Source organism: Xiphias gladius, chromosome 23 (assembly GCF_016859285.1).
Source record: "Xiphias gladius isolate SHS-SW01 ecotype Sanya breed wild chromosome 23, ASM1685928v1, whole genome shotgun sequence".
NCBI lineage: Eukaryota > Metazoa > Chordata > Actinopteri > Istiophoriformes > Xiphiidae > Xiphias > Xiphias gladius.
This window is the reverse complement of record NC_053422.1, coordinates 23088815-23105178: the sequence shown is the minus strand read 5'-3', so window position 1 is coordinate 23105178 and position 16364 is coordinate 23088815. Positions and strand designations below refer to the sequence as shown.

Below are 16364 nucleotides of genomic sequence, written 5' to 3'. Positions count from 1 at the left end.
GACTTCCATATACTTGATGCCACTGTGTAATTGATCAGATCAGATTGATCCGATCAGATTGATCTTTGAGATCTTTGTTTTTGTCTCTAATCTAGTTGCAAGTTTTGATGAGCTGAAACCAAAAGTGGAGAGAGAAGAGGAAGGAGGAGGAGAAGAAGTAGAAGAAGAAGAAGAGGCGGCAGAAGAAGAAGAAGAAGAAGACAACGAAGAAGAGGAGGAAGAGAAGGAAAAGGAGCAACCACAGCATTCCAGACAATCCCTGTTGAGAGATAAGGAGGAGAGGGAGGAGGGAGAGGATGAGTCGGAAGCAGAACAGGATGTTTCTCACAGCCCGGACACTTCCTCTCCTCCTGAGACGATGCTCTCAGAGGAGGAAGCCCCGGATGCCCAGCCCCTGCCCTCCTCCAGGCCCAGCTCCAGAGCCTCCTCTATGGCCAGTCCCAGGTGATTAGACGTGATTTCCGCCTTGTTTTCTCCTTCTCACAGTCTGAATTGTTCTTTCCTCTCCAGGCAATCTGACCCCTTGATTTCTGCTTCTAGGGCCACACCAGAGCCCTCTGCTGGTCCAAGAGAGTATTTACTGGAACCTCCAGGTATTGCCCAAGGAGCAGAGGAGAACGAGGCTGACAGTAAGTTGGGAGCAGAAGAAGATGGAGTCCAGGAAAACAAGGAGGAGGAGAGCTCCTTCTTACAGGAGGTACTGAGTTCCTTGAAAACTCCCCTCACATCTTGCCCGCCGGGTGTGGAGACTGAGGGGGTCGTCCTGGAGTTGGAAGAAGAGGAAAAAGAGGAAGCAGAGGTAGAAGATGGAGAGGAGGTGAAGGAGGAGGAGGCAGAGGGGGATGAGCCTGTCAGTTATCAGGCTGCTCCCTCGGGCTCTCTACTGTTGGGTCACGCCACAGAGGAAGAGGAGGAGGTTTCCAATCATTCCTGCCAAGAAGAAGTGGTTCTCACTGAAGAAGAGGAAGAAGAAGAAGAAGAAGAAGAAGCAGAGGAGGAAGAAGAACTAGCTGTGGAACTATTCAGTCAACATGGTGTATGTATTTTTCATTCAATTGTAGTATTGTGATTTAAGTAGCTTTAAAAGCTATCTATATTTGTAAGCTCTTACATTTATTTTGTATAGAACACAGTGGGCCTCATGTAAGAACCTTGACTTATGCGTCTCCTAATATTCATACCACTTTGTTGGCAAGTTTAATTAACAAAGCTGTCACCCAAGAATAAAAGAAGACTTTCACACAGCTGAGCTACAAGTCCTGCTGTCATGTTACGCCATCACAGAGCTGTATCACGACGGTAATAAAGAGGTAATGATATCAAGTTAGATGCCAAAAAGCCTCTTTGCCAGAGCAAAGTGGGAAAGTCAAAGGGATGTGAAAGATTCCCTTACCTGTGATTTTACACTGTCGGATGCAGTGGAGGATGTTCACCTGAACAGCTATTTGCATTAAGATCCTGAGGCAATTGTTGGAGCATTGTCCTACCAACTAGTGAACTGTAAAAGCTGTCATGATGCCAAAATACTCTTTTTTTTTTTGAATCTAAAACTTGCATGTCTTGGCAAGCTGTGATGCACAGTACACTGATATTGTGACCAAATATTAATTGTACATTAACTTTAATTTCATGATTTTTATTTTATTTGATGTCGGTGACATATTATAACTCCAATTTCTTAAAGTATTTTTGGCCACTTGGGGTCAGCGCACGTGCAAACACAAACATTGATAAATTATCACCTCCTAAAGTTGGTATGGTGAACGGTTGCCCATTTACAGATCCAGGAGACATGGAGCAACACGGGTATTTATTTAGAGTCTTATATGTGGCCACCCGACTCTCCTCTTACCACTGTTTCTCCACCCACTCCTGAAGTAAATATTTGGCTCTTTGGCTGCTAAAGGCTCTGAAAAGTTCACCAGCTAGTTGCTAACTTTGTCCGTCTGTCATTTGGTGCTGAGCAGGAAGCAGTGTACAGTGGGGTTTTAGAGTGTTTCATTGAAAACAGCCCGCTACCCTCCGAAAGCGATGCTATGAGACCGGTAAGAGTGAACCAAAACAGTAAAGTTGTGGGCCCACGAACCAAAACAATAACCTGAAAGAGGCTAAATGCTCTGTAGAAGGGAGGGAAACTGCAGTCAGGTGATAATGCTCTGTGGGTTTGTCACTACTAGCAACAGCTTTCACACTGTCCACATCATCCAGCAAGTCCTCCATAATTAAAAGAGCAAACACGTTGTTTTCCATGCCTGTTAGAATGACACATAGAAGAGTTTTGTGATCTGACGCCCTCGTGGGTAGGATAAAATCATTTGTCTATGCCTAAACTGTTAAAAATCACACTGAAAAATAAATTGGTTTTGGTTAACTTTAGGCACAAAAACAACTTCGATTGGCTTAGGGAAACATCATGGTTTGGTTTGAAAAGACAAGGTTTGTCGTCATGGTTACAATATTAAACATGGTTAAGATTAGGGAACATTTGTGGTCCCGCTTAAAGGACCCAATGTTGTCAGTTAGAAACGAGAAACACACAGCTGTCTCCCGTGTTAAAGTCTGACGTTTTGTTGACCAGTCCATCCGCCCTGACATCCTTCTCATGCGGACTTTGTCATACGTCCTTTGTCTACGTCATAATTACGATGGCCACTAGAGGGCTTTGTCACTTTAAGATAAACAGATGTGGCTTTGGGGCTGGAATGACTCATGCTGTTGTTCTTCTTGGGAGCACAGTCTCCATATTAAACACAGTCATTTGACCCTTTCCGCCAATGGTTAATATATTCATAACACTAAGCTGAAAGTTGATATAAAGCTCCGCAGAGCTGGTGAGCACTGCAGAGTTGGGCGATAATTCTTTGCGGATTCCTCACTACAACTGACCCATTTTACATACAAATAGTCATGTGATCCATTTTTCATATAAAAATACTGATTGAAGCCACTTTACGTAAAACAAGTGTTTCCGCCCCTGTGGAGAAAGCCAGACTATCTTTACATGACTCTTGAGACAAGTCTAGATCATTCATGAATTTTGTTTGTACCTCAGTGAAAACTGTTGAACGCCCGACCTTTTCTTAAATCATTTGTACATGCCGCTGAAGAACAAATCTGTTTGTATATGCGGTTCATCCATGAGGCTCAAGGTGCGTGCACTTGAAAAACTTTAATCTTTGCTTTTCTTATTTTCCTCTCTCCTTTGTCTTCCAGCAAAAAGAAGAAGCAGGGAAAGAGGAGGCAGAGGAAGTCAAACCTGAGGAGAAAAATGATATGCTTACAAGAAAAACTGACATCCAGGCACAGGAAGAAAGACAAGAGGAAGAGAGTGAGAGAGAGGAGGAAGCAATAGAGCTGGAGAATGAGCCAGAGGTGGAGGAGGAGGAGGGAGGGGAGAAGAGAGAAGAGGATGATTTGGAGGTGGAGGCGAAGGAAGTGGGCGTGAGAGTGGAGGAGGCCGAGGAAGCAATTGATGAAGAGCGGGAGGATGACGAGGAGATGACGGAGACCTTTCCTGATGCAGCAGATGAAGAAGTCGGAACTGCCATGTCAGTGCAGGAGGCAGATGAAGGTGCAGATGCTGCAGTTGGAGATGACGCTTCGTGCACTGTAATGGCAACAAGCGATGATGAAATCCCTACAGAACTGGGTGATCGGGCACGCGCCAAGGTGCAGGAGGGGCAAGAAAACTCTGAGGTGGCGGAGGAAGGTGTAGAGGTCGACCGCTCTGAACAAAAACCCGACCAAGAGGACGACGCGGAAGCAAACCCACCTGATGTGGATGAAAAGGTCGAAATGTCCTATTTAGACAAAAAGCAAGAGGAAAAAGATCAAACTGAGGCCACAGAACAAGCTACTGTTTCTTCCAAGCTGCCTTCTCTGTCTCTTCCAGAGTCACATTATGAGACTCAATCACAAGAGAGTGGGGCTCTCTCCCCCAGTAAGACCAGCACTACCACTATCCACATAAACCTAGTCTCTCCCAGCTCAGAGAAAATCACGTCTTTCTTCCAACAGTCTCCAACTGCTGCAGATCTCAAAGAACATGTCACTGAATCACCCGATCGTGCTGTAGCATCTACAGATCAAGATCGAGCTGACGAAGAAAAACCGTTGGCCCTGGAAGAAGAAGCTACACCTCCTGCCTCTGTGGAGCAAACAGTCAACCAGCCACCCAGTAGTTCGGATCAGAGCAAAGCCCGCTTCACCATCGCCCCCGTCTGGCAGAGATCACAAAGTTTGACTCCTCCCTCCTCTCCACCCGCCTGCGCCTCCTCTCTGTCATCTGCCACCACAGGCCCCGGAAGCGAGGAGGCGGAGGCTACGACCAAGAAGGATCCGGCCGTGAAAGCAGAGCCTCCGAGCTCGCCTAAGGTTGAGCTGGTGTTGAGTCCTGGTAGAGCGAGGAATGCTGGGAGCGCCGCTGCCAAACCGCAGAGCAGTGCGACATCGTCGCCATCCTCTGTTAAACCTCAGGCCTCAGGTGCTGCAAGCACAGAAGGTAGAGACCTTAAACATGATCATTAGTACGATTTTATATGTGTGGGTGCTTGTCTTGTTGCCCTGTCTAGGGTCGATTCAGTGTCCTACGCGGTAATTGCACGTCCTATTTTCACTATGACCCGCGTCTTCTGTTTTCCAGTCACATGAGGTGAACTGTCTGTTTGACTTAAAATAAAGTGAAACCGCAGACCAACTTTTACACCTCCCACCTACAGAGAGCTCTGTCGTAGTGGAGGGAAGCCCCGACAACCCGTTTGGGGTCCGGCTGAGGAAGACGTCAGTTCTGCACCGCTTCAGCTCAGAGGAGGACAACACAGAGGTGATGACCCCGACTTGTGCTGTTATAGTTGACAGCATGTTTTTGAGTCTTGTTTTCGTGGTTATCCTTCACTTATCAAGATAACTGACGATGTTCAGATGGCAGGAATCTGAAGTTTCTTACCTTTGTGAATGAAATAAAGTATATTATATTCAAGTTCAAGAAATTTTGTCGGAGACAAATGATGAAAGAGGTTTAAGTCAAATATTTTAAATTGCTACAACTAGAGCTTGCAGATGGTTAGCATCAATAACTGTGCCACATACATTTGAAATTCTGTCTGTAATCATTGAAAGGTCACAAAAATACCTGATTTAACGAGGTCCTTTAGAGTTGGAATGCAGAGTCAATGAACAGATTAACCAGAGTTTTTATTCTTTACTTATTAACTATCTGGTTTTCTCTTACTCAGTCTCCCATCGAGACTCCAATTCCGCCAATCGGCTGTAAAGCTGAGCCACCACAGCCAATCAGTGTTAAGCCCACTATAAGTCAGCCAATCGGTAACAAGCCTGCCCTCCCTAAGAAGCCAGATGTACATGGAGACGGTGGAGGAAAGGCCAAGCGTATCTCAGGTGTGTATACACATAAAAACACACAGCATTTTCTTACATACTGACCTTGTATCGTATTATCTTAATTAATTGGCTTGTGTGTTTCTGATCTAGTGTTTTTACTGCTGCATAACCAATTGCCCCTCTGGGGACAAGTAAAGTTCGACTTGATTTGACTTGACTTACACTAAGAGCATAAGGCTTTCAGTGAGGTGCTCAGATGTAATAATCCAAAACTTGGTTTAGATTACACTTTGAGAAGGAAATAGAAAGTAGCCCCTGATCCAGGCCATGGTCTGACTGTGTCTGCTGTGTTTTTGATTCAGACCCAGCTGTAGCTCGTGGTGTTTCTGGCGGACCGGATTCTCCCAGTTGGATCTCTATGGCCAAACAGAAACAGAAGATCTATAAAGAAAACTCACTGGATGAGATTACTGTCAAGAAGGTAATGTGTGTGTGTGTGTGTGTGTGTGTGTGTGTGTGTGTGTGTGTGTGTGTGTGTGTGTGTGTGTGTGTGTGTGTGTGTGTGTGTATCCGCGCGGCCATGCATGTCTTTTATGTGGACACAAATTCGCAGCAAGCCTGGGGGGGTGACTCTGAAGTCAGAAAACCCCCCAAAAAATAGGTGTCCAGTCCTTATGAGAGGTGGAACAAAGTACAGATGTTTAGTTTAGTTGTTATATTCATGTTAAATCCACTTTACCAACATGAAAAATGATTGTGTTTAATTAGCAACTGGTTTCTAAGGGGCAACATTTTTCCATAACATGCGAATCACATGTCCCTGTGATCATCATAATGAATAAGCGAAACACTGATGCAAAGTTCAGTATACAGAAGAACTATTGCTCACAGTCATTGCGCAATTATATATTTTGCCAAAGAAAAAATTCCAGTGTTTAGTTTTGGGTTTCCAACAGTCTAAAAATACATGCTTCGGATGGAAACGCACTTTTGTGTACACTGTTGGTTTCTTCCCCTGCGTCCATATACAGTATATATAGAACATCACCGCACAATTCCAGCTACTTGTTATTCCAGACAGCAGGCTGTACCCAGATACTGTATAACTGACCATGCTGCTCTGTGTTTGTAGGAGGAACAAGAGAGGAAATCTTCCCTGCCAATGTACGTCAGCTCAGCTGCAAGCAGGGAGCACAGCAGCAAAACAGCTGAATCCCCAAGCAAAGGTCAGAACACACACAGATGCAAAGACACACAGGTTGCAAAATAAACTGAATGCACTTTCAAAAGACAGGCCAGTCGCAGCATTGGAGCATTTCAGCTGTCTTTGTTTTAGGTCAGTGTACTTGATTTTAAAAGGTCAGTGTTTTTAAAAGTAACCACTTAACCTGTTGTTGGCTCAGCACCTCAACCTGTTGCGTGCAAGTTGTTTTTTTTTTTACTGATGTAATGCTGCCCTCATCTGTGAAGAGTCTGCTACTGCAACTGACCCCAACAACGTTAACTGTAATTCACCTTCTATTAACAGTCAATGGTGCACTCTCTGAGTTGATGTATCGATTTCAACCCACATAGGCTTGAAGAGGCTGACAAATTTGTCAGAAATACAGTTTTTGGGGGGGGGGGTTAAATTGACGAAAAAGATAAAGGTAATTGGGCAAAAATAAAAAATTGATGGATGTAAGAATAGGAAAATAGTTCTGGTTTAGAATAGAGAATAAAGAGGAAAAACGAGCAACGTATTCCAGAAAACAGATCACCAGGCAAGTGAATTGTGCTGTTTTATATAATATGACTGTTCTTCACTCCGTTGTGTGTATTCTTCTGTGCCTCTTTTGCTCACCTGCGACTCACAACTGATTAGGCTCCTAACACCACACATATATTGATAAATGCATAACTCGATGCAGTTTCCTGTATATTTATCAAGTTGGCATAGATCTGCATACTTATTGAGCTGGTCCTGAAAAACCCATTTCTTTCAACCCTTTTGGTACGTATCTCCTCCTCCAGTTTTGATGCTGAGATGATTGACATGTCAAATCATGCATTATTCTTTGTAGATGGCTGCTATGATTTTTCTAAGTAAAAACTGTTGTACTTTTTGATTAATTTTTAATAATAATTCCATAGACATCCATTGTATTTCTACGTAACCACCATAAACGGTACAGACCCCATTCGTGTTTTGAAATGTTCATTATTCCTGAAAGAAAAACTGTGCATTAAGTTATTATGAGAACATGCACAGTTAATGAATTATTATGAGTTATGTAATGCTTGAAAGTTTATATGGGCCACTCTAGACCCACTGTATATACACAGTAACTCATTACCTTTACCCGGTGATAATGACTCATATAACATAATGCATTAAAGCTTCCGTTCACATCCCTCCATTGCATCGACAACTCAGCAAATACATCAAGGTTCCATGAGTTAACAATTGATTCTAAAGTCATCCAAACATCATGCCATTCGGCATCAATACACACAGCAATCACACGCATATCTTTCAGGAAATGCTTCTCTAGTTTGTTTGTGTTTGACATGTTTCTTCTTTTTTTTTTTTTTTTTTTTTTTCTTCCAGTGAGTTCGTTGGAGATCAGCAAACCTTCAGCATCTGTAGAAAAGGAGGCAAGGAGAGCTCTCTCTCCTCCAACTCCAGTGCCACCTCAACCTTCAAAAGCCCAGTCGCTGCCCTGTCCGGTCCCTCCGAAACCCCAAGTTCCACCTGCCTCCACAAAACCTCCACCCCAACCCAACCCAGCCCAAAGATCCCTGTCCCCCCTTTCTCCGGTTCCTGTTCCCCAAAAATCGCCCTCTTGCACAAGCCCGCCATCTCTCTCCATAGCTGCCACCTCTTTACCTTCCTCCCAGACGCCCCAGCCCCAGAGTACGACAGCCACATCCACTCCTTTTTCATCGAGAACCGCTCCAGAAAAGTCTGGTTCGAGAGCTCCAGGTCTTTCTGGACAGACCCCGCCCTCCCAGCGAGGCCTGCCTCCTCCTGCTCTGCCCCAGGACGAGCCTCCATGGATGGCGCTGGCCAAGAAGAAGGCCAAAGCCTGGAGCGAGATGCCCCAGATCGTCCAGTGATGAGCCAGCTTTCAGTAAGCTCCTGTACAGGGGCCTAAGCTGGCACAAAGGTCCCAAGAGGGTCACATCTGAAAGTGCGTTGAAGTGGGCCGAGAGTCTGGATGGACCAGAATGCATTTGCACACAAAGAGTTGTTGTTGTTTTCTGTTGTTTTCTTCTTATCCTGACTTCAGGCTTCAGATTGGTACAAACTCTCCAGTCACACAGCCAAAAACGGGCTCTGTTTAACCCCCCCTCTTTCTTTACGTCCTTATGTTGTACAGTCATGTTTTCTAAATGACCCCTAAAGTTAATGTGTCATACTTGAAGTGGATCCATATTTTTGCAACAGTCTTAGTATGTTATGAGGTGCCTGAATAAAAAGAAAATATATGTAGTTTCACAGCAGTAAATATTATTAATATTAATAAGTTAACCCAAATGATTCCAGCTGATATCACTAAACATTTCAGGGAAGGCAAGAAGGAGACTTTATTTTATAGAGAGGATACTTTATTCACAGAAGAAAGAGACAAAGTAAATCTTGGGGTTAGTGATTCATTCATTCTGTCTCGTAAGAATGAGTGGACAGGATGCCGTTTCTCTCAGTCTCAGTGTGCTTCTGTGTGTTTGTGTGTGTGTGTGTGTGTGTGTGTGTGTGTGTGTGTGTGTGTGTGTGTGTGTGTGTGTGTGTGCCTTTTTATTTTAAGGCAGTGATACGCGCCCACATTTTGAGAAATGTGGCAAATCTTCACGGCCAGAGAGTAAAATGATCTAACACGCCCGTTAAGCTGGAGAAAAATGTCCACAACTGACTGCTGCTGGTCATGAGTTTCGGTCGGATTCGCTGATCCACGGTTCCTCTGTGTATCAGGTTCTTTAGACAAATAGATTTCTTATAACATGATCCACAGATACTAAACTAAGGATGTTTGTCGTGTTAGCGAGTGCTGAGTGCTGTCTCCAACATAATTCAGGCTGATAATGTAAATTATATTTTTTAATTTTCTCTTTTGATATTTTGAATACATAACTACAGATGATATGTCAGTATCCTACAGAAATCTAACGTCTCCAAAAAGTTAGCTGTTCAGGAATTAAGAAGAACTATCATTACACTGACCTGTGTGTCTTTTTAATATTTTTTTTTTTTTTTTACTGCATCATCATGTTGGCAGCGTGTTGCAGTTTACAAAACATTTTCCACTTACAACAAAGCATGTAAATAAGTCAATATACAGATTTAGCTACTTGGAGATTGGTTTGCTGCAGGATGCAAAGCATCACTAAAGGAACGCGAGTGTCACAGCTGAAAGTTTCCTCTGTATCAATTAAGTCTATCTATCTCACAGTAAGTATATTTGTTTTATGCATTTGTTTGATTTTTGTATTGCCTTTTGAGAATTTGTCTTGTACATAAAATGTGCAGTAAAGAACAAATGAAATTGCCTTTTCTCTGTGCTTTTATTGGTCATGTGTCTGAATGTCCGTGCACGGTCTCGGAGTGGAATGATAAAGGAAATGTATTTTTCTTACAGCATAAAAAGAACCAAGTGGAGCCTTTTCGGGTTTGAGAGTTAAATGCCACCCAGTGCTCATTGAATCAATGTGCCCAACACTGAAAAACTGTTGAAAACATTAGCCTGCATTATTCTTGAAATGTCTTTTAACCTCCACGATTGTCCGTTTTTATGCCACCAGTATGTATATATTTGTAGTGATAATACCATTATTTTATGTTCAAGCTGGTCAACAGGGCTGTAGCTATCAATGAGGAAACTGAGGTTAAGTCCTTTGTATGTTTTCTTGGAATTTGGAGGTTTTATGAACTTTGATGGAGTTTTCATTGAATAATTAGAAAATATTACTTGGTGGATTTTTTATTGTCTGATTCAACCTTTTTTTTTTTTTTTTTAATAATCATTAAATTCAAATGTGAATACTGTTAGCCCAATAACTAAAGGTTTGGGTCCTTATTTCCCTGCCAGAAAGTAATTCTTAGCAATGTTATGAGGGGTTCAAATTTAAAAATAGATGAATAATGAATAACTAAAATGATTAGGAAAAATTCCCAGACACTGAGATATCTGGTCAAATTGTTGTGGGGGAGAGTGAGATTTGAGGTCGCGACCTGGCAATTTCTAAAATCCTGGCTATGTGCCTGGTCTCCAAAAGAGCCTGTGGCAGATTGAGAATAGCGCTGAGTGTTTTTGTTCAGGCTCTCTGGTAGTTAGTGTGTCACCAGAAACAGCCTGATATCCAATTAACATGCCTTTAAAGGGAAACTCCAGCCATTTACCATTATACTAGAAGAGGGTCACAGAATTAAAAAAAAAAAAAATAGTCGAACCCAAAGCAACAGCAGCAGGGATATCCTGTCTTTTGGTCTAGTACAGGTCAAGCTCCCCCAGCGCTGGATCCTACATTTCCTATAATTCACCTGAATACCGTTGTAGACCAGACCGTGACTGGTAAATGCCAGGTCACTCAAACTGATGACACCGTCAGGGATATTTTCTAGGCCTTAAATGTCTACAAACAGCTAGCCTGGCCCTGTCCAAAGTTCAAAGCTACACTTTCCAAAACTTCTAAAGCCCATTAATCAACACATTACATCTTGTTTGTTCAATCCTTACACAAACCAAAGTGTTAAAGCGACAAGCTGGGGTTTCAGTTTTGAGTTTCGTGCTGTAAGCTACGTTGACTGCCAACTGAGAGTGGATTCGGTCTTCCCGTCTGACTCTCAACAGGAGGGCAAATGAGCAAAGTGAAAATATTAGGAGTAAAAGTAGCAACGTCGCTCGACTTGGATACAATATCCCTTGCTGTGATGAGAAAATTTGATGTTTGGGACGTTAAACTTTGCGCTGATGTTGTAGTTTTTAGTCACACAGTGAAACCCGCTGTGGTCAGATTGTCTGCAGGCTGGAAAAATGACTGAACAGAGGACAAACTGAGCTGCGTTCAAGTGAAACGTAGAAAAGGTTTAAACACATCTCATCAAGCATCTCAAGCTTTTTTTTAACCAACAAAACAAATCGACCTAAAACTCACTAATGAGACTTCTTTGGTTTCTTTTAACTAGTATTTTAATTTTACGGCACAGAATTTTCATCTTACTGTGTTTCACGATTCTGTCGTGAAGCTGCTTTGGAGTCAGTCTTGGCCTGTAGACGTGCACACGTATGTGTTTGTGTGTATACTTTCCGTTTGTGCTTATGTGACTTTCTGCTTGTGTGCCTAGAATTTGAGCCAAATGTTTGCATGTGCGTGATTGATGGCCTGTCCGTGTGTGTGCGCATGTGTGTGTGCGTGTGTGTGTGCGCGTGTATACACAGGAAGCTGTTATCAGTGAGAGTTCTGCTTAAACTCCCCAGATGTCTTTTCTGGGTGAGTTAGGTAACGTCGTTGTTGCCCTACTTTTGATACACTGCATCTCATACACACACGGACACACACACACACACACACACACACATGTGCGGCTCCAAAGTGGACCTGCCAAGATGCACAATGTGTGTGTGTCCGTGCCAGGTATCCATGGCGATGATGACTGCTGGGTGCTGACCTTCTCATTTACAGGTTACATAACCAACAAACTTGGCAAGAATGAAGCACAGAGGTGAGAAGATGAGGAGAGAAGAGGGGGGTGATGATGATGACCACGGGCACTAGGGTAACTAAAACTTTTTCAAGACACGCATACACATAAAAGTTAACAGTCCTGCTGTGAAAAAGTCTCATTGACGTTAAAAGTAGTTGCAGTTCTCCTAAGTCTGCGTTGAAATAAATTCAATACTAAACCAGTCCCCCGTCTGAAAATATTTCTATCAGACATTACAGTATATTCAGCATCAGTTGTTAGCATTTCTGTGTCCTGTGAGTGAGTGATGAATATAACTCTCAACAGCAACCACCAAACAGGCTTGATTCTGCGACACGAACTCTGTAAGATACAGACAGAGTAAAGGCAATTTAGACATTTTATCTACTGGTGTCGCTCTATATCATTTGTCGAAGTTCGCTGATTAATTGTTAGCTACGCTTCAGCTATAGTTGCCAGCCTGTCAGGCCACCACTTTAATCCAGACCGAAATATCTCAACAACTATTAGATTGATTTATGTGTAATTTTCTGCAGATATTCACCCCCAGATGATGAACCTTAAAGACTTTGGGGATCCCCTGACCTTTTCCGTAGCGCCATCTGTGGCTATCTGCGAAGTTTTTCGGTACCTTTTGGACAGATTGCCATTATATTTGGTACATACATTCATGTCCCCCTCAGAATAAATTGCAGTAACTTTGGTGATCCCCTAAATTTTTCTCTAGTGCCACCATAGTGCCAAAATTTGGCCAATACTTTAATACCTGGAAAACTAATGAAATTCCCATCAGCCTCAGCTGTAGGCTAGTTTGTGTTTAGTGCTAATTAGCGGAGGACAAGCTGAACTTCCACAGGAAACCCAGCAGCAAAACAGACACTCTGCTCTGGGTTCGGCCCGACTGGCCTGACCTCACTGACCTCTGTACAAACCGGAGCGACCCTGTACTGGGTGAGGTCGGATTCTCAAACTGTTTGACATTATAGCTGATCATCTGATCCAGAGAGAGTCTACTGTCACCACCATGACGCTGAATTTCAATTAACACACCGATGGCAACACTGGCTGGCGAGGCCGGCTCCTGGCATTAGCAACATATTGGTTGCCTAGGGGGCAGAATGAAAAGGGCTGCGGCACGAGAATGCCTCTAACATAATGTTATTAACCATGGTTACAGTAACAGCATTATCAACAAAAAAAGCCTTTTAATTACAACAATAAACGTCCTGCGCCCCCTGAACTGCCAGTCACGAGTTGACAACATGACGGAATAAACTCTGCTGCTCCTCACAAGTTTTCATCTGCCCTGCACTGCAATTGTACTGCGCGCACCGACAGTGGGGGAGGACAGGTACGGTTTGATGCGCATTTGCATCACTCAGTCCAAGTCTAGTACGTAAACGAAAATGGAGAAAAGAGGCGGAGGAAAAGAAAGACCAATATGTAGGTATGTCATCTTATGTTAACATTTAAATGCTGTTTTTTTGTGTAGACATTTCATTTATTTTAGCTAATTCTAGATAATGATGGTACAGTAGCTGCTGGACTCAGATGCAGATCGAGGGATATGAATCTGAATGGCAAGCCAGCAGTGGTGCAAGAAGTATTCAGATCCTTTACTTAAGTAAATGTACCAATACAGCAATGTAACAATACTCCATTACAAGTAAAAGTCCTGCATGAAAAATCCTACTTAAGTAAAAGTATATAAGTATTAGCAGTAAAATGGAGTCTAAGTAGTAAAGTAAAAGTACCGGTTAGGTCACTGACTGATATCTTATTAGATGATCAATACTGAAGCATCAGTGTGTAGCAGCATGTTACTGTTGTAGCTGCTGGAGGTGGAGCTAGTTTGAACCACGTCATATACAGTATCACTGTCAGTGGTAACAGTTAATAGATAATATGATTTTTCTTCACACATCATTGATATCTTTGCCTGTGCTTTCTCTTTGCCTGTTTTTGTCAGAGGTGATTCTGAAAAAAAAAGTATACTTGTCTAGTTGAAAATTATGGAAGATTTAAAATGCCTAAATTAAAACAATCAAACAACAAAATTAAAGGAAAAACAATTGTGATGTGTTTTTCACGTCATGGCTGCCAATAGCTCGTGTCAGTGACGATAAGCTCGGCCCATGGCTCAGCACACGGACTGTGACTGGATAGCTGGCTCTTTGTAATTTTTGCTGGAACAACACTGAAATGCAATATAACTCTTCATTGTTTTCTGTATTGTGTTTAATCTGGTTTGAAAAAGTCATGTCACAATGAAAAACAATTCATTCAGTAATAAGAGACAAAAAAGATAAATAATTGTCCTTTTGACGTATGTTTTCCATTTAATTATGACATGGTTAGTGCATACATAAAAAGGAAATCCATAATACAGTGTATATATGTATATTTTTTGTTTGCTTAATTTGTTTTAATTTAGGCATTAAATCATCCTTAACACATAATTTGTTTTTAGCATCAAGTCCCGATTTATAATGGTTTGTGGTTGAGTGATTTTCCAACAACCTGTCTATCCATGAAAGTGGACCAGTGCACTTGAGTGAGTCTAGTCCATGGTAAGCACTAATAAATGTACATAAACACTCCACACCAAGTGGATGCTTTGAAGGAAATTTACAGTATGCAATATGTTCGTCTCATCAAAGATTCTATGCCTCTATATTTAGAGATATGAGGACTGGCGTAAGTAGGCCTTCAAGCCTCTAGTGTCCTTATGGGACTGCAGTGAGCTAAACTGGCTAATCTGCAGTGTAATTATACTGAAGAGCAACAAATACAGAGGGGGCCAGTGAGGGGAGGAGACACTGCTCTTTCCTCCATGTAGCGTAACATTTGCCCTCCAACTCTCTTTTGCTGATAGTTTTTGTCTCGTTTTTCTTTCTGTTTTTTAAGTTTCTAACTCTGACTGAGAGACCTACATTGCTACGTGGCTTGCATAAACTGTCTGTCTTCCTGTGTGTCCAGCCCCCCCCCCACACTCTATGTCTCTGTCGCTTAGCTGAACACTAACAGTCCGTATATTTATACTGTGAGTGCAGAGCTCAAACATATTAGAGACGTATGTATTTGTGGAGACAAGCTGTCACTGTCCCTGGTTTAAAATTGAAACGCTTGAACCCTCTCTCGCTCCAAATCCACATGCAAGATTTCTTTCCACATTCTCTCTCCATCATTAACGTTTACTCCAAGTGTCAGTTTTGTTCTCTTCAACAAACACTTTTTTGTTCTGTCTTGCTTATCCCCACACACGCATATGCACGCAAACCACCAGCCCTCCACCCTCTTTCTCCTCGAACTACTCTGCTTGTGTCCATCAGTGGTTTCAGAATTGTCATCCAAAGACCCTCTACTTCAGAGGAATGTTCTTTTGACCCAAATCGGTTTTGTGGGGCAAGTGCAGACTGAGTGTATCAACCATGGGTTTAGGCTGCAACCTCCTTGCCTAAAGTATTTTATTCTGCCTACTGTCCCTATGACGACTAACCTAATAATCTGAAATGGTGTCGAAGAGTAATTCCACTTTAAAATCCTTCACACGAGTTACTAGCTACCTAGTATATAACATGACTTCTGGAATGCAACAACCCCGGTCACATTGCCAACTTGTGACCGTATGAGCCACTGTTGCATATTATCTCACTAACCTCGATCAACTTGAAATGTTATCCTACTTCACTCCTCTTCTCTCCCTCTCTGCAGCTACATTATTTAACCTCTTTAAACCCAATGACCCACTTGCAGGACTGTCTATACAAGTGCATACTGAACATTGTTCAAACCCACAAAACTTTATTTAAAAATGTAGTGCGGATCCAAAGGGTTCTGAAGATACCAAATATATCGGGAGGAGTTTTTAGACTATTTGCATTTGATAAAAATGGTGCCGCCATAAGAAACACTGAGTCTTGGGTTTTATATATCATAGTGAGAAACATATGGCTTCAATGAAGAGCTAGATCAATCTGATAGAATTTATATGTGATACTGTCGGACAGAGTGGAGTGAAAACATTTTTTTTTTCAAAACTACTTAAGGGGAAATTGGAGTAAAGGAAACTGGCAGAAGATGCTTGCATCAGGTTTAGGTCGCTCTGGAGTAAAACTCCCAACTAAAACTATAGCTGACATCTGGAGAGCCAGTTTTGATATTGACATTTAGGAAATACAGTTATTCACTTTCTTGCTGAGAGTTGGATGAGAAGAATGAAACTTCTCCAGCCTTGGTAAGCGAAATACAAAGCTAGGGCCAACAGAAGCTTAACTTTGCTGAGCATAGGGACTGTGCTTTTTGTGTGGATGAAACTAACATCTATCCTTTGGACAGAGCC

General features: G+C 42.4%; 1 protein-coding gene across 6 annotated transcripts in view; it reads left to right on the top strand.

Annotated features, from left to right (window-relative positions):
• The window catches only part of zgc:66433 (uncharacterized protein LOC321250 homolog), a 50083-nt gene extending 40217 nt beyond the window's left edge, over positions 1-9866 (top strand). For all 6 annotated transcript variants that reach the window (XM_040119684.1, XM_040119690.1, XM_040119689.1 and 3 more), the window contains 8 exons: positions 96-444; positions 541-1036; positions 3214-4501; positions 4719-4822; positions 5235-5397; positions 5703-5821; positions 6473-6566; positions 7931-9866. In XM_040119684.1, coding sequence (XP_039975618.1) covers positions 96-444; positions 541-1036; positions 3214-4501; positions 4719-4822; positions 5235-5397; positions 5703-5821; positions 6473-6566; positions 7931-8439 — 3122 coding nt within the window. In that variant the 3' untranslated portion in view covers positions 8440-9866. The remainder of the gene's footprint in view (positions 1-95; positions 445-540; positions 1037-3213; positions 4502-4718; positions 4823-5234; positions 5398-5702; positions 5822-6472; positions 6567-7930) is intronic.
• The last annotated feature ends 6498 nt before the right edge of the window (positions 9867-16364 follow it).